This window comes from Metarhizium acridum (genome assembly GCF_019434415.1).
Source record: "Metarhizium acridum strain ARSEF 324 chromosome Unknown scaffold_1, whole genome shotgun sequence".
Lineage (NCBI taxonomy): Eukaryota > Fungi > Ascomycota > Sordariomycetes > Hypocreales > Clavicipitaceae > Metarhizium > Metarhizium acridum.
This window is the reverse complement of record NW_027094015.1, coordinates 4,493,768-4,509,547: the sequence shown is the minus strand read 5'-3', so window position 1 is coordinate 4,509,547 and position 15,780 is coordinate 4,493,768. Positions and strand designations below refer to the sequence as shown.

Here is a 15,780-nt window from a genome sequence, read left to right as displayed (position 1 = left end):
GTAGATGTATCCCTATAGTCACTAGTGAAAGTGGTATTGTATATGCAATCGGCAAAGGATACTTTACAAACCCAGTCAACCTTGACTCCTCACTCCCCATGAGCCCTGTGCACGTCGCGCAAGAAAAAGTACACATGTTCAGTGCACACTGGTTTGGCCCAGAGCACCCTCCAGGTTGACTATACGAGTATGACGCAGTGGTATGTGTCTTGGCATTGCATGCCCTCTATATTGGTATATTGTGAACCGTACTCTATCTGCTGCTAATGTGAAAAAGAAAAATAAACAAGAATCACCCTTTCTATATCTTTGAGCATAAATCTTGTATTAGACTTGATCCGTAAAAATTCCTTCTTTTTCATCCGTCATTCCGGACACAACGGGTCTTCCGTTGTCGATTCATTCACAACTCCAGGTTCGCGATGAAAGGTTTCATCACCCGCACCCTTGTTACCAGGCGGCGGTCGCACAAACAGCAACGCCATGAATGCAATACCGCACAAGAACGCCATGTAGAACCAGGGCAGGCCGATGAAGATACCCTTGCGTTCTAGGCCGATATTAAACAGCTTCGCCAGCACCGGGCCGGCAATGAATGAACCCGAAACTTCCATCATCCCAATGAGGGCGTACAGTTTCGAGATGGACTTGGCATCAACATAGTGTGATACCGTGGCTCGAGCGAGTGGGCTATCGGCAGCACCGAATGTTCCAATGAACAATCCGAAAAGAAAGAGGATTACGTTGTGGCTAAAGGCTTCTATGAGGGCGCCAAGAATGATGAGAAACGTCGATGCTTGAGTGAGGAACAAGTCTTTCCCGAATACTGTGAACTTGAATCGACGTGATACCAAAATCTCCGAGAGCTTGGGTAATGCGACCAGGATAATGAGGTTAAGGACACCCAGCGGTGACAGGAGCAAGCTTGTCTCGGCAAGCTTCCATCCAAAGTGTTTGCTAATATACTGTGCCAATACCGAAGTATATGCTGCGAATCTAGCCGACTGAAAGAAGAACGTGAGCAGTAGAAGGGGGATGTTGATATTCTTAATCATGTCCACAGAGTGCATCAGATCGTCCAGACCCTTGCCGACATGCTCTTTGAAGGCTTGCGCGAATGTCTGGTCCTTGTTCCTCAACGTCCTCGTCTCCACATTCAATGTCTCTGGGATGAAAAAGAAGACGCAGAGCATAAATGGCGTAACAGTCAAGGCAACGTAGACGGGCACCCACGGCCCGAAGTTGGTCATCAAAACACCAGCAAGTAGAGGACCGATAAGGCCGCCAAGAGTAGCCCCAAAGGTGAGATATAAGAAGCTAGCCGCCCTGTCCTGAATTGTCAGTGTTTGTTATCGGGACCGAATGGGAAGGGTGAGCCATGCTTGTCACTCGCGAATACACGTACTTTTGCTGCTCGGTGCTGACATCGGCGGCAACCGCGTACAAGGTATTAAGCAAGACTGGTACCCCGCCGCCTAGCAATATCCAGAGCGAAGCCGTCATGATAATATACGGGTTTCGACGAAGGGTGTCTTGGAATACGCCAAACATGAGCGGCGTGAAACTGAATGAAATGGCAAGGCCAACATAAGCAAGGACAGCCGTGGGCTTGCGGCCAATACGGTCAGCCAACATGCCGTAAGGGAAAGTGACCAGCAATGCTAAACAGCGTCAGCGTTTTGCATTTGTAATGTGTACGGTATGGGCGTCTAGACGCACTCATGACGGAATTAAACAAGCCGCACCACCCAATTAGAGACGCCAGCCGCGACTGCACGTCGTCTACTTTGCATTTCATCTCGTCAATAATATCATATGAGTCATCCTCATAATACACATGGCAAAGCGCATCTTCAAGCAGTCGATATACGGGGATAAGAAGTAGCATGCCACTGGATGTAATGCAAAACTTCATGACAGCGGCAAGAAACACAATGGTTCCGGGGGTCTTGGCTTGCCATGGCGCGGCCCTGATAAGAGGTCTCGTTGGTAACGGCTCACGGGGTTGTCCATGAGTGGGCGCTGCTTCTGGCTCAATGCCAGCATCCGCTTGCTCCCGTTCATCATGGGCGAGGAACGGAGTGTCCTCTTCCCACTCCATTTCTGATTCAAGCTCGACCTCGGACATGGTGCATATATCTGGGTGCGGCTTTTGCTGAGAATATATGGATGAACAGGGTCGCAAATCGTGTGGAAGTGTTTTGCTAGAATTCAAAGGAATGAAATCGAGACATGGAGGCGGCTCAGAGGTTAAGACCACCCCCAAAAGCGAGAGATGCTTGATGCCAAGTTTGAAGTCTTGGGTCAAGCAGTTGAGCTGTTCAGCTGGAGATTGATTTCTACCACGAGGAAAGAGCCATGAGAGATGCGAGCCATACATCCACTCATGTCAGCGGCGGCGCTAAGCCACCTTCAGCCCTGGCATTCCATCCGCTCATCGTATTCCCAGCACTGAACCCGACTTGATGGATTACGTGTACTTATTTACAAACGGAGTTACTCTTGGCACATGGACTGTTGCGGATTGGGTCTCGGATTTAACCTGTGGTGGGGGCGACATCGAGACGAAAACTACTCTTCCACTAGCGAAAGTACTGTGCTATCGCGAGCCAGGCTGTACCGTATGATGGCACGTTAGCGTATACTTGGCAGCAGGCAAACCCGCATTTCTTGATTGGTGGTGACTTGCTCGACGTTGGGCTGAACCATCCACGTGGAAATGCACTCGATTACCCTATATCGACGCATATTTATGATGAGGTCAACTACCTACAACGTAATGCCGGAATCGTTTTTGAAAAAAGGCACCCCGGGTCTGGTCGTGCCTGTTCGCAAATTCTGTGCCAACTGAAAATGGAGCATTGAATCTCCAGTCTGCTTCACGACGACTAACTAGTATTGCCGCACTCACCCGACGGCCCCCTCTCCCCCACCACCAGAAATAATCTCTCACAACACCGACTCAATCAGGTCTGCCCGGCCCAAACGTCAAAATGTCATCAGAAGCCCTGCGAATCGGCTTTGTGCCCGAGCACTTTTCAACCCCCCTCCACTTCGCCCAGAAACACTACGGTCTCCATGCCACATTGATACCCTTCCCCTCCGGCACTGGACACATGGTCACTGCCATCCGTGCAGGTGAGATTGACATCGGTATCGGCCTGACAGAGGGATGGATTGCGGGACTCGGTAAAGAGGGGTTTGAAGGCGATGGAGGATATCGCCTTGTTGGCACATATGTCGACACTCCGCTTTGTATGTGAAGCCTCAAGAAGCACACTCCTTGACATGGGCCAACTCGCAGCTAAACTCACCTACTTGCAGGCTGGGCTATCTCAACGGGAGCTCAACGCTCGGAAATCACATCCGTAGCATCTCTGAAAGGCAGCAAAATCGGCGTGTCCCGCATTGGCTCTGGGTCCTACGTGATGGGTTTTGTCCTCGCAGACCAGCAAGGCTGGCTTGCTGACAAGACTCACTTCTCCGACACGGTTGTCCTGCACAACTTCGAGAACCTCCGCAATGCAGTCAATTCTGGCGAAGCCGACTTTTTCATGTGGGAGCATTTTACGTCCAAGAAGTACTATGACTCGGGTGAGATCCGCCGCGTTGGTGAAATTTACACTCCATGGAGCAGCTGGAAGATTGTTGCATCTACCAAGTTGACCAAGAGCGGGGATGCCCGTGTTCAGACGCTGTTTGAGAAGCTTGACCAGGGCATCAAGCACTTCAACGAGCATCAAGACGAGGCAGCTGAGTACATTTCTACGGAGCTGGGGTACACGGAGCCGGACGCAAGGGAGTGGCTCAAGACGGTCAAGTTCCCGGCTCACACGGAGGGCGTGAAGGATGAGGTTGTGCGAAACTGTGTGAGTGTACTTAGAAAGGCTGGTGTTTTGGTGGAAGGAAAGGGCCTGGATGTTGATGCCATGGTTGTAAAGGTGTGATACTTGTCAGTCAACATACACAATAGCAAAAGGTTTGCATTGCCAAGTAAAATTCATGTAACAGTCGTCTCAGTCTCACAGCAAATATGCCGTGGTTCTAGTGACTGAGCTCATGGTATAAGTCAAGTTTGCATACATCTGAAGCACACTTAGGTGTGTAGAAACCTGAGGAATGCCCAAGGCTGTACTTGGTACACCATGAACTTGGCAAGCCATATTGTACCTAGTCTCTAATGATCAGGTTTGGCCCTATTGTTAAGTATAGTCACAAGCTGCAGTCGATCCGAAAGCCTTGGCCTTGATGGTAAGCTACTTGTGCCATGATCGGTTCTGATGAACACATAAACTACCATGTTCTGTGGGTACATTTGAGAAGAATCATAATATTCCAGCCCTTTAAATGCACGCAGGTGCTATTTTTATAATAAACAGGAATTTAAATAAATTGAAAATATCCAAGCAAAAAAAAGCCACTTAAAAATAATATGATAAGAAAAATATTAATAATCCCAGTATATAAAGAGTTACATTAAGGCATATAAGAAGGTAATCTATTATAAGAACGTCAAGTACCTACCTACCTAGGTAGGTAGATACCTAGGTACTGAATAAGTATCGCAGAAATAGTGGAGCACCTACCTACGCGCGCGGCCCCTGGTTCTGGTGACAGCATAACTACAAGTCCGAAACTGTCGCCAGCTATTAACGTCTGATATATTAAGTAAAAAAATCTGATCAATTGTCTTGATATAGCTGATAGCCAGAGACAGTCACCAGAAAATCCCTTGGCGCGCCAAGGTACATTAGTCACTGCACCTGCGCACATTCAAGGGATTCCTTTGAATGTGTTAAGGTGCCAGCGAAGCCCCTTACGAGGATAAAATCCAATGAGAATTAAGTGTTAGGTAAGTATATATACTCACGTATTAATTGTGATAATAAACGTACTCTTAATCGTTTCTAGTGTATTACTCGATAGTATTTTATTAGGCTTATTAAGACTAATGCAAGTAGAAGTACTCGAAAAGGGTATTCTAGAGTAGATACAAATGCGGTACCTTAACACATTCAAGGGAATATAGGGGATTAACCGAATCAAAAAAGACTTTTTTTTATGTGCAGTTTACTTGTTTTTTATGTATCCACAGGTAGCTTCATATCCTTGTTCAACGAAAAAAACTGATACTTGATTGGCTTAATTTATCCCTGGTAGGTACCCTTTTGACAATAATTCAGGGGTTGTATGTACGAAGCAGCTGGGCAGATTCGGATCTTGGCCGCATGGCAACCGAAGGACACACCTGAGCGCCCGTCGTTGGCCCAACAGTGGCTCAACAGGCTGCCGCGGGAAGTTGCTAGTGCCTTGGCCCGCCGCTTCCCGCCCAGGGCCCTAGTACCCTCCCAGCGAATGACAGCCCTCTCAAATCCAATGACGGCACCGTCGGAACATAGAACAACAACCAGACTGGATGTGCCTATGGCGCCCGACTTGGAAGTTCGTCATCTCCATCTCTATTTGGACCAGACCTTTGAATTCACCGAGTCGAGCTTCACTCATGCAGGGCGACCTGGAATACAGAGGTTTCCGGCCGACATAGTGTTTCCGCTTCATTCGTTTCGATTTGCAGTTGCCATTCAGTTCTAATTGTGCCCTTGGCCTTGTGCCACAGTTGCACATATGACCTTTTGCCTCCTTTATTTACCGCCCGGACACTACAGCATCCTCAAAATCGTCTCAGCGTCGTTGTCGCCAGTCGTTATCGCCGCCGCCGCCAAATGAACGACCATGGCGACTTCAAACCTACGACATGCTGGCGAGGACGCCTTCGATGGCTCCGCGGATGCAGCCGACGCGAACCATAGGCGATTGCCCAGCGGCCAGAGGGGTGAGGCGGTCGAAATGATAGCGTCAACGGATTCGCTAGGGTCGCAGTCGCCGTTGCCGACGAAACAGCCTGCTTTTTGGGCTCACATGGGCCTGGGAGGCGTGGCAAGAAGGACACTAGGCATCTGTTTGCTACTGGTGACGGTTTTTCTATGGACATTGTCCAATTTTCTTGCGAGCGTGAGTTGGCCATCCTTGGATTCGTCTCGTTTCGGGCAAGGCTAACCAGCCGCAGTTCATCTTTTCCGACCACACATACGATAAGCCATTCTTCCTCGTCTACATAAATACCTCCATCTTTGCGATTTCATTGATACCAATGTTTACGAAATACTTGCTCAGGACTGGCATACGAGGCATGCGCCACGACTTGATTCAAATGTGGACAGAATACAGACAACAGAGCTCATACACGAAAGCTGCGACAGAGGACGACGACCTCGGCAATGAGAGATTGATGGCGGGCGGCGAGACGGCTGTAGAGGCCGTCCCCAGACTCGACGAAAAACTGAGCTTGCGCGAAACAGCGATTCTCAGTTTGGAATTTTGCATGCTTTGGTTCTTTGCCAACTATTTTGCATCAGCCTGTTTAGAGTACACTAGCGTGGCGAGCGTTACGATTCTTACGTCCACAAGCAGCGTGTGGACATTGGTCTTTTGCGCGTTACTCCGCGTCGACCCATTTTCGGTGCGGAAACTCAGTGGCGTCTTGGCCTCACTTGTTGGCGTGGTGTTGATTTCGACTGTTGATTTGACTGGGGAAAGCGACGAGAACAGAGGATCCTTCCCGCACAAGACAACTGGACAGGTTGCTATTGGTGATTCAATGGCGCTCCTCAGTGCCGTGATTTACGGCATGTATATTACGGTGATGAAGAGGCGGGTCGGTAACGAGGATAAAGTCGACATGCGGTTGTTCTTTGGCTTGGTGGGCGTGTTTAATCTAGCCCTATTGTGGCCGCTATTTTTCATCTTGCATTGGACCAATATGGAGCCTGTGAGTCTGCTTACCTCTGATTGTGAATGCTCGCCGACTGACGCTGGCTTTAGTTTGAAATGCCCCCCTCTGGCAAGATTTGGATGATCATAATTGTAAGTCGACCCCTCGTGGACTGGGACATGCTTAGGTCTGACAATGCCCAGGTCAACTCGCTGGCCTCATTTGTCAGTGACATTTCTTGGGCGTTTGCTATGCTCTTAACCACTCCGCTGGTCGTGACGGTTGGGCTTTCTCTCACCATCCCTTTGTCCTTGATCGGGGAGATGATACAATATGGACAGTACTCAAGCTTTATGTATTGGATCGGCGCAGTGGTGGTATTCATGTCATTTGTCTTTATTAATAATGAGAGCATGGAAGATGGGGATACAAGGGAGAATGATCGGGCAGAACGCTGAACGATATAAATGAGCATAGGGGCTTCAAGATGGAGATAGCGCTTGCATAACCATCGTGACGATTTCGGCGACGGCGAAATGTCTCGCAGACTGCATTCTGCCATGACCAGAGCCTTGGAAACCAGCTGCTAACAGCTGCCCAGGATGCCAGGCACAGGAATCGATGTGATAACCACATCTGGCCGTTGCAGTGTTGCAGTGGACCGCCAAAACATTGACCCATTCGGATTCATCGCCGACGACTCCAGCCCCCTTCCCCACGCTCATTAAGTGAGGTTGCATTGGCTCGCCGAGCGCATCTTGCAAAGGGAGAATCATGTCAATTCTTTCTTTTTGGACCACGGCGTCTTGTATTTTTGCTGTCATCGTTAGATGGCTACCCATATTTTAAATGCCTAGTAGATAGTGCAAGTGGAGGACGACCCATGCTCTTGGTACCCCCGATGGCGCGCGAATTCCTCGATCTGCGGAGCCTCAGGTCCGTAAAAGCGGGCGGCATCAACAGGAACAGGGGGACCGGGTGAAAATGGGATTTGCAGACATTCATGGCATTCTGTGATTTCCATCCGGCTCTTCATTTTATACGGGTGCTGCCTCTCCCGCGTCTCCCGCCTCTCTACTCTGTCATCTCCACCAATACGACTCTCGTCACGGCCAGTTGACAATCTTGGCACACAAGACGCCTTTTGCGGTCTGGGGCTATCCAAGATCCGCAAAATCGGTAGCGAACGCAGTACGGGTCTGACTCCTGAGCAACAACACCCTGGTCATTTCAACTTCGTTTCTGAGCCCCAGGTATTAAAGCTGAGGCGTTTTCAACACAGGCCAGCGCAGCGGTCGAGCCTGGTGACGGTTGATAACATCGTTTCGGGCTTGCCGTCCCTCAAGTCGCCAACTTTGGAATCGAGGCCAACCTGCCGCTATTCATGTTCTCTCCATCAGCTGCGGTTTCTAGTTGTCTGAGTTCTATGGCTGTGCCACGACGTCGACCTATACAACGCAGCATCACAATGTGTCACCACTGCTTCATTTGACAGTGCCGAGTGTCAATGTCACCAAGTTGGACCTTGTCATCCGTCAGGCCAGTGAGGAACGCAAAGTCATAATGTAAAATAGCAACGCGAAACAGATTCCACGTTGCACCCAACTTGGGAGGAAGTGAACGGACAAAGCTCATCTGCGTCAGCAACCTTCTCCCGCGCATGGGCCCTTGCTACCTATGATCAAGGACATTCTTGGTGGATGGAGACGAAAGTGTCACAACATAGATATTTTTACACGAGGGGAGACTCGAGTCTTCTTTGGAATAACTCTCTGTATTGGTGAAACCTGAACGAAGTTAGACTCGACTGGGTAGTTACTACCGTTTTCGCCACTCCATACCCCGACTCGGGCCAGTCTGCGTTTATCAGGCACGCTGAACTCTCTTCCTCGTTCGTGCCTGTTTCCTTCAGCCTCCAAACTAACCTAAGACGAAGAATCCCAAGTTGCAAATAGCCTCTTCCCTTTCGAAAGATTCTTTTTTTCTCTTGTTATAGAAACATATTTTACACTCCGGAACGAAGAAAAAGCCATGACATCCATTCCTCTAGATTCGTTTCGCCGGGATCGGCCGCTGGCCGAGTCGATAGCTATCGCCACGCGAAGTATTCACGCCAGACTTAACAAGCTGATTATTGAAAGGCTTCCACTGGCTTTGCCGCCACAGGCAGGGGATCCGTTTGTATATGCTTCTGGTTTACTGCACATCGCCCCTTTTTATACGACTTTCGAGTCAATATGGAGTGTTATTGTCCACGGTTCTCTGGAGTATAGCGAGCATGGCCAAGGTGACTCGGGCGGATCAAAGCCTAGCAAACCGGTTGTTTCGGATCAGTTGCGAGAAATGCTGAACGCATTGTACATTCCCGGCTTGATGCGCGCGGACCGGCTTGTTGCGGATATTCAGTCCATGGCAGGATGGACGGACGCCGCGACGAGGGAACAGCTCGAAATGACCAGCAAAACAGGCCATCTCGCGGAAGTTGTCAGCCACATCAAGCGCGCCATCAAGAACAAGCCTCATGTTCTCCTCGCCTACTCGTACATCATGTACATGGCGCTCTTTGCCGGAGGGCGATTTATACGGGCCACGCTCGAGTCTGCGGGCAAGGAATTTTGGGATACGACAGCCTCTTCTGCAATACCAACAACCTCACGGCCAAGCCAAGACGATTTTGCGGACGGGACACAGAACCATCAAACCGAGACATGGCCTCGCCGCTCCCACGGCTGCCTGCCGCTTCGCTTCTTCCACTTTGACACCCCCGAAGACGGCGAAGATTTGAAGCGAGACTACAAGCAGAAGCTAGCAGATTGCGACGCAACGCTGAGCTATCAGGAAAAGCGCGACATTGTGCAGGAGGCGATTTGCATATTCGAAAACCTGGTCCTGGTAGTCGCCCAGCTGGACACCGTCGTGGCCACAGGCCCGATCAAACCACCTGCTGACAGCCCAACCTCTGTCGAATCTGCCGCCTCCACAATCAAACACCCCTTGATGCTCCTACGCTTCCGGGACAGCGTGGTTGTCGCAAAAGAACGCAGTGCAAGGAGATCGTCGAACAGAATGTCAGGCATGTCAAGCGGCAGCAGCAGCGACAACGGAGACGACCCCAAATCAGGGGACAGCAAAACACCCGCTGCCCACATGCCCGAGGAGGCACTCGCCTCCGAGCCGCATAATCACCCAACCATGCCCTCCACCACAGACATGGAGCCCTGCCCCGCGTCATCCAAATCCGTGAGATTCGAAAAGACACTCCCTCACCCCTCACGAAGCGACCTCGGCGGCGTGGCGGACTCGACGGCAGACCTGACAGAAAGCCTCAGGATGGCTTCGAAGCGCCTTCGTCGAGAACACGTCACCAATTGGGTATTGGGGGTCGCAATCGGGATCATCGTCGTTGGGGTCCTCTTCTCGGGTCGCCGGGCCGCATCTTCGGAGTAGACAAATGGTCCTATCTCGAATGCCTGTCGTTAAAAGCCGGGGCTCCAGTCTACGGGCTGGGCACGGCGGATTCTTGTCATCGGGCGTGGTGGCGCAAGCCGCATTCTTTTATTGCTTTTTTTTATATGGCCAGGGATTCTATGTACATAAGCAGGCACGAGTACACGATAGCGGCATTTGTGGCGTTCCCCCCCCTCTCTCGCCTAGCCGAAGTATTTTCGGTTGTTAAGCGAGCGTCAGCGTCGGGGTACAATTTGGGGTAGTATCATTGAATCTGGAGATGGCGGCTGAGGTTTCACAGCATGATGCGTTGGAGAGTCGGGGTGACCTCCAAAGTTCCTAGTGTAGCATTACGGTAGTAGATGATAGCTTTGCATGCAAACACCATTTTTCGTGTTTTGTTTCTAAATATTGAAATAGAAACTTGAAATACCGTTTTGTAAAGTTGCCAAAATGTTCACTGTTGCTATGCTCCTGTATGCCATTCCAGCGCCATGTAAAAAACCACAGTATGCGTAAAGTCATTATGCTTCATCATCATCCCAAGCAGGTCCTACCTCCGCCCATCCAGCCAAGTGTCGTTCGCCCCCAAACTCACCCACCTGCCTGAGATGCCTTGCCTCAGCCTCATTCGCCTGCCACTGCCGAACAAAGTAGTCGTCAGAGGCGGTCACCAGCTTCCCGTCGTGCGACCAATTCAGGTTCGTCACCTCACGGGAATGCCCGCGCACTAGGGGCGTGCCCACGCGGAAGATAGGAATAGGTGACGATGACGGCCCCGTGCCCGCCGACGTGGGTGTGTTTGCGGAGAAGGATTGCAAGGGTGTAAGCGCGCTGGTACTCGTGCTTCTCTCGAGGTCATGTGCGTGTTTAGCGCAGCTGGAGTACAGGTAGCCTTCGTCGGTGGGGAAGAGCACCGCGCAGCTGTCGGTGCTGCCGACGGCCAGAAGTTCATGCTGGTAGTTGTTCATGGGGGTGCGGTGGCGCAGGGCGCACTTGACGTAAAAGGACGAGGCCCGGAACTGGTCGTGCCTGAAGCCGTACAGAGGCCCAAGCCCTTCTGCCCCGGACGGTTTGCGTTTGGGTGCAAAGTTGTCCAGTTCGGGGGCGTGACCGAGCATCAGGTGTGATGTAGAGTAGGCGTATACGGTGCTGTCTTTGCAGACGGCATAGAGACGGGAGGCGTCGGTGCTGAGGGCCAGGGATGTGATGCCGTAGGACCGCCATGCGTGGGATATGGGCTGCGGCGTCATGGCGAGTGGTGTTTCCTCGGCTTGACGGCGCGGCTTGATGTATCGCGTGTCCCAGAGCTTGATGGAGGCATTGGCCTCGGAGGCAGTGAGGAGGAGGTGTTCCCTACCGGGGGGTAGCCATTGTATGGCGGTGACGGAGGCTGCAGATGTTACGCCCTGTACTCTGCGTTCGTGGGCATTGTCGATGGTGTTGATTGTTTTAGCAGCGATGGGGTCGAGGGTGGTGTCTCGGTTGCCGGTGCCGTTGGGGTTGGCTGTTGAGAAGCAGTGTATTGGTACTTGCGAACAACGCAAATCCCATATTTGGACACGGCCAGCTCGATCTGATGTAGCGAGAGCCGTGCCGTTGGCCGCGCCCGGCTGGAAGGCAATTTGTCGGAGGGAATCCCAGTGTCCACCGGCCAGTTCAACTGCAACGGACTGTGTGACCACGTCGACGATTTTGCCAGTCCGGTCTCCACAAGCTGTTGCCAGTCGGAAATCATCCGTGGACAAGTCCAAATCCATAATTGCATTATCGTGGACTTTGATATGGGCATCAACCTTGGAGTCGACAGGCCCATCTACAGCGATAGTATTGAACAGCCGCACAAAACCTTGCTCATCGCCAATGACGGTCACAGGAGCATTGTGGCAGCTTGCGAGGCTAAATGGGATCGTGTTTCCTTGACTAGTATATGAGGTACAGTGGTGCGTGTCATGACTTTTGCTACAAAAGGAAGCTGTGAGTGTCCTAGGGTCGCCGGCCGGAAAGTTGAGATATTGCTTGCCAGGGTGAGAAGCAAATCCGTGTTCTCGGTCCAGTAGCTGAGCTTCAAAACCACGGCTTCGAAATTTGCGAATGGGCTTTGGTCGATAGCCTTCGAGTGTCTATGACATCTTAGAAGATATATCAAGGGTACGTGCGTTTTCAGACGTACCAGGTTTGTTCTCAGTCCAGACGACTGAAAGCAAGGGGAGGCAGGAAATGACTTTTCACCCGTGCCGGTGATACTTCCACTGCGACTAGCTTTAAAGAAGTGACTCTTACCTAGTGGTTAGCATGCTTCAAATAAAATCAGTCACTAGTACCGGACACCCACCAAAGTGGCTCGCCGTCTGTCATCCAAGCCTTCTCTTGTATCTGAACGAGCTTCTACCATTTGTACATTGCCATCCCGTGACATGTGAAAGCTTCTTCCTGGAAATTGGAGTGGTGGAGGAGTCAAATCCTCATCAATCAAGCCCCGTCGCCGCTTTTGAACAGCTCGACAGTGGTCTATTCGTTTTCTTTTCTGTCCGGCGCCATCCACCTGCCCCAAATCTTCAGTTGGTGAGGAAGGACATATAGGGTCCGAGCTGAAGACATCACTGGCGAGTGATTGAGGTGAAATGGGTTGACAGTTGGTAGCGGATGCGTTCAGACTTCGTAAAGCAGCTCGGCTTTCGGATGGCAAGTTTGATCGAGGCGTGAAGAAGCGGCCAAACCTTCTAGGTGTGACGGACGGGTTCCGTCTCTCCTTGCAACGACTCGTTCTGGTTGGAGATAGCAAAGGGTTTGCCGGAGAAGAGCTCATGGCCGGGGGACTCGAGGGCAAGACGTCGGGGGCAGAAGAACCATGGCGGCGCATTCTGCTCGTGGCGAGAGAAATGTTGAATTTTGATATTGACTCGGGCTGTCGGATTACAGTTGAAGGAATTATAAATTAACATGAAGACTTTAGAATAGACAATTTCATGGTTTTGCAGAAGTAAAGGATACGAAATCAGTAGAGGAGAGAGATCCTGCAACAGTTTTGGTTTTGTTCAGGATTCAAGGATCCATGGTTGAGGCTGGGGGTGGAGTTCTCAGGCGAGACGCGGTCAGGAGACGCGGACCGTGTAAATGAATCTCGCGTCAACCGGCAATTAGCAGGGACGGACGTTCAGCAACGGCAGTCACTGTGTTTACAGGCGAGTCTAGCGCCTAAGCCACACCCTAGACCCCCTACGGAGAAGAGCTGTCGGCACCTGACGCCACAAGCAACCACCAATACAGCGCTCCGTACGGAGTACGGAGTACTGGCCCGTAAATCGGCAGTGATGACTGGAGCTTCAGCCACAGGCGTGATTGCATGTAGCATTCGACATGGCAGGCATCTGTGGCCTGAGGATGAACAAACATAACAAATTGTTGATCAATAATTTCGATTTTAATTGGTTTTTATCTCAGGCAAGCTAGGGAACCCAAGCCATCTGGCGACATAAACCTTACGTTTAGTGAGCAGTCAACCGCCAATTCCGATTCTTTGCAGCTGGTACCGAGCGGAAGCAGATACGTGCCACTTCTCGTGATAGATTACATTATACTCCGTGAAGAGTTACCCAAGGGTTTTCAATCAGTAATCATTGGCTCCTTATGTCTCCTCAATACATCCCTCAATAACTTTAACTTGATCCTTTAGGAAGAACAAACTTTCTCGCAGACTATTTACCCAGAGAGTTGCGCTACGGCCTCTGGCAACTTCGCCGTTGCCCACCGAATAAAATAGGCTGCCTGCTAGTAAATTGTGATTAGTAGGCTGGTCCGATCCACCAATCCTGCAAAGCCACAGTGGCAACCCGACACAAAGCCCAGACGTTCTTAAGTATGGTGTCATTTACAAATATGATTCACAATCAGCTTACCTTTTGGCCAAGTCGCTAACTCTCCCACCGCCAGATAACTGTTTTCTTCGCCCTTCTGAGGTCGTCCCTTCCTCCTTTTCTTTTCATGAACGGTTATCGTTCTTATCTCGCCTTGTCCATTGAGCCTGTGACTGTGCATCGCAGCTCTGACACATCATGTGCCGTTTCTTGGTAAGGCAATGGCCGCATCTTCGCGGCATCTCCTCCGACGTCGGACATGGGGACTGACAAGGGAATTCGCGAACCAAAACAGGTATACAAAGGGAGCGACGAGATTCTCCTCTCGAAACTGATTCTCGACCCGACACATTCTATATTAAAGCAGTCGTTTGACTCCCGCCTGCGTCTAGTACGCCACCCTGTCCCAGGCTGCACATCCTCAATCCCAGTACTGACCGTAGCCAGGACACTCGTAGGGGCCAAAACAATGCAGATGGCTTCGGCATAGGCTTCTACACGGATCCAAAGCTCGGCGCTGCGCCTTGTCTCTTCACATCCACCATTCCAGCGTGGAACTGCACAAATCTGCAGCGAATAGCATCCAAGACGGCATCACGCCTCATATTTGGCCATGTACGCGCCACGACCGAAGGCTCCTTGAGTGAGGATAATTGCCACCCCTTTACACACGCCAGCTTGATGTGGATGCACAATGGTGGTCTTGGCGGTTGGAAATACATCAAGAGAAAACTTGGCGACCGACTAGCGGATAAATGGTATCTCGAAGTAAAGGGCGGTACAGATAGCGAGTGGGCATTTGCCTTATTCCTCGATACTCTCGAACGGCTTGGTCATGACCCTAGCTCGTCTCCCGAAAACGGCTTCGGACCGACCGTTCTGCGTAAAGCCGTCGAACAGACTATTGCGCAGATCAACGAGTTGACAGATTCGATCCCCCAGGATGTCTTGCAAAGCGAAGATGTTGACACTAGGAGTTTGCTCAACTTTGCTGTGACAGATGGCCACAGCGTCATCTGCACGCGATACATAAGCAGCTCCAAGGATGAAGCCGCCAGCCTGTACTATTCGTCGGGGACACAGTGGGCCACGAGGACATCTGATCCGAATGACAGGCAGTATCAGATGGAGCGAAAGGACAAGGGAGCCGATATTGTGCTCGTCGCTAGTGAGCCACTAACATTTGAACGAGGTAATATACCGCAGTAGACGCAACCATTGATCGTGTCATACAGCTAACATGGCCAGAAAACTGGGTAAACGTCCCTACAAACTCCATCCTCACCATCCACCGCCAAACAGTCATGACACACCCCATCCTCGACAAATACTACGAACGCGACCCCTACCACGTCCGTTCCAGCGCTTTTGTCCAAACAAAGGGGTTGGTTTCCAACGAAAAACAGCCGAGTGGCACGTCTATCAGCATTGGCAGCGGCGCAACACCGTCTAGCTTTGACGGCTACAGAAAGCTGGCTGCGCAGACGCTTTGCTCCCGGAGTATAAGCCCAGACTTGGCTAGACGGGCCCTTACACCCCTCTCTGCAAATGAATCACGATAGACGCCACCTCTGCAGGAAGTGGACTTGTGTGTTGGATTGTATTTCCCCTCTCCGAGTACATCTACTGCATGAGGGAATTAAAAAAGGGGGACGGCATTGTAGGCGTTGTGATGCTGCGTGGGAAGCATAGTGTGCAAAATTT

The 15,780-nt window shown here is 50.9% G+C and overlaps 8 protein-coding genes across 8 annotated transcripts; 5 read left to right on the top strand and 3 right to left on the bottom strand.

Moving 5' to 3' along the window:
* Positions 1 to 109: 109 nt before the first annotated feature.
* On the bottom strand, positions 110 to 2,505 carry J3458_001400 (uncharacterized protein). The gene is made up of 3 exons (XM_007810247.2): positions 1,720 to 2,505; positions 1,406 to 1,661; positions 110 to 1,326 (listed from the first exon to the last, which is right to left on the bottom strand). The coding sequence occupies exons 1-3, from the start codon at positions 2,378 to 2,380 to the stop codon at positions 366 to 368; spliced, it is 1,878 nt and encodes a 625-aa protein (XP_007808438.2). The 5' UTR covers positions 2,381 to 2,505; the 3' UTR covers positions 110 to 365.
* Positions 2,506 to 2,739: 234 nt separating this feature from the next.
* Positions 2,740 to 4,235, top strand: J3458_001399 (uncharacterized protein). Its single transcript, XM_007810248.2, has 2 exons — positions 2,740 to 3,255; positions 3,325 to 4,235. The coding sequence occupies exons 1-2, from the start codon at positions 2,994 to 2,996 to the stop codon at positions 3,945 to 3,947; spliced, it is 885 nt and encodes a 294-aa protein (XP_007808439.1). The 5' UTR covers positions 2,740 to 2,993; the 3' UTR covers positions 3,948 to 4,235.
* A 1,498-nt stretch (positions 4,236 to 5,733) lies between these two features.
* J3458_001398 (uncharacterized protein) lies at positions 5,734 to 7,230 on the top strand (the record flags this gene model as incomplete). The annotated part of the gene is made up of 4 exons (XM_007810249.1): positions 5,734 to 6,012; positions 6,068 to 6,829; positions 6,883 to 6,924; positions 6,976 to 7,230. 4 exons carry the CDS (start codon positions 5,734 to 5,736, stop codon positions 7,228 to 7,230), a joined length of 1,338 nt encoding a protein of 445 aa, XP_007808440.1.
* Positions 6,988 to 7,762, bottom strand: J3458_001397 (uncharacterized protein). The gene has a single exon (XM_066116705.1). The coding sequence runs from the start codon at positions 7,612 to 7,614 to the stop codon at positions 7,255 to 7,257; it is 360 nt and encodes a 119-aa protein (XP_065978591.1). The 5' UTR covers positions 7,615 to 7,762; the 3' UTR covers positions 6,988 to 7,254.
* Positions 7,763 to 7,777: 15 nt separating this feature from the next.
* On the bottom strand, positions 7,778 to 13,256 carry J3458_001395 (uncharacterized protein). The gene is made up of 3 exons (XM_066116704.1): positions 12,555 to 13,256; positions 12,393 to 12,497; positions 7,778 to 12,342 (listed from the first exon to the last, which is right to left on the bottom strand). Exons 1-3 carry the CDS (start codon positions 13,080 to 13,082, stop codon positions 10,744 to 10,746), a joined length of 2,232 nt encoding a protein of 743 aa, XP_065978590.1. The 5' UTR covers positions 13,083 to 13,256; the 3' UTR covers positions 7,778 to 10,743.
* Positions 7,786 to 10,650, top strand: J3458_001396 (uncharacterized protein). Its single transcript, XM_007810250.2, has one exon. It carries the CDS (start codon positions 8,804 to 8,806, stop codon positions 10,217 to 10,219), a length of 1,416 nt encoding a protein of 471 aa, XP_007808441.2. The 5' UTR covers positions 7,786 to 8,803; the 3' UTR covers positions 10,220 to 10,650.
* Positions 13,257 to 14,274: 1,018 nt separating the features above from the next.
* On the top strand, positions 14,275 to 15,285 carry DUG3_2 (glutamine amidotransferase subunit; the record flags this gene model as incomplete). The annotated part of the gene is made up of 3 exons (XM_007810252.2): positions 14,275 to 14,289; positions 14,372 to 14,467; positions 14,524 to 15,285. 3 exons carry the CDS (start codon positions 14,275 to 14,277, stop codon positions 15,283 to 15,285), a joined length of 873 nt encoding a protein of 290 aa, XP_007808443.2.
* Positions 15,286 to 15,380: 95 nt separating this feature from the next.
* On the top strand, positions 15,381 to 15,638 carry DUG3_1 (glutamine amidotransferase subunit; the record flags this gene model as incomplete). The annotated part of the gene is made up of 1 exon (XM_066116703.1): positions 15,381 to 15,638. The coding sequence occupies one exon, from the start codon at positions 15,381 to 15,383 to the stop codon at positions 15,636 to 15,638; it is 258 nt and encodes an 85-aa protein (XP_065978589.1).
* Between the last annotated feature and the right edge of the window lie 142 nt (positions 15,639 to 15,780).

Bases quoted from the DNA above. Each gene is read 5' to 3' on its own strand.
- J3458_001396 (XM_007810250.2), top strand. From the start codon at position 8,804: ATGACATCCATTCCTCTAGATTCGTTTCGCCGGGATCGGCCGCTGGCC.
- J3458_001395 (XM_066116704.1), bottom strand. From the start codon at position 13,082: ATGCGCCGCCATGGTTCTTCTGCCCCCGACGTCTTGCCCTCGAGTCCC. The intron at 12,498-12,554 runs GTGGGTGTCCGG...CCACTAGGTAAG, and splicing joins ACAGACGGCGAGCCACTTTG to AGTCACTTCTTTAAAGCTAG. The intron at 12,343-12,392 runs GTACGTCTGAAA...AAGATGTCATAG, and splicing joins CTGGACTGAGAACAAACCTG to ACACTCGAAGGCTATCGACC.
- J3458_001400 (XM_007810247.2), bottom strand. From the start codon at position 2,380: ATGTATGGCTCGCATCTCTCATGGCTCTTTCCTCGTGGTAGAAATCAA. The intron at 1,662-1,719 runs GTGCGTCTAGAC...GACGCTGTTTAG, and splicing joins CTTGTTTAATTCCGTCATGA to CATTGCTGGTCACTTTCCCT. The intron at 1,327-1,405 runs GTACGTGTATTC...AATTCAGGACAG, and splicing joins GTCAGCACCGAGCAGCAAAA to GGCGGCTAGCTTCTTATATC.
- J3458_001399 (XM_007810248.2), top strand. From the start codon at position 2,994: ATGTCATCAGAAGCCCTGCGAATCGGCTTTGTGCCCGAGCACTTTTCA. The intron at 3,256-3,324 runs GTATGTGAAGCC...ACCTACTTGCAG, and splicing joins ATATGTCGACACTCCGCTTT to GCTGGGCTATCTCAACGGGA.
- J3458_001397 (XM_066116705.1), bottom strand. From the start codon at position 7,614: ATGGGTAGCCATCTAACGATGACAGCAAAAATACAAGACGCCGTGGTC.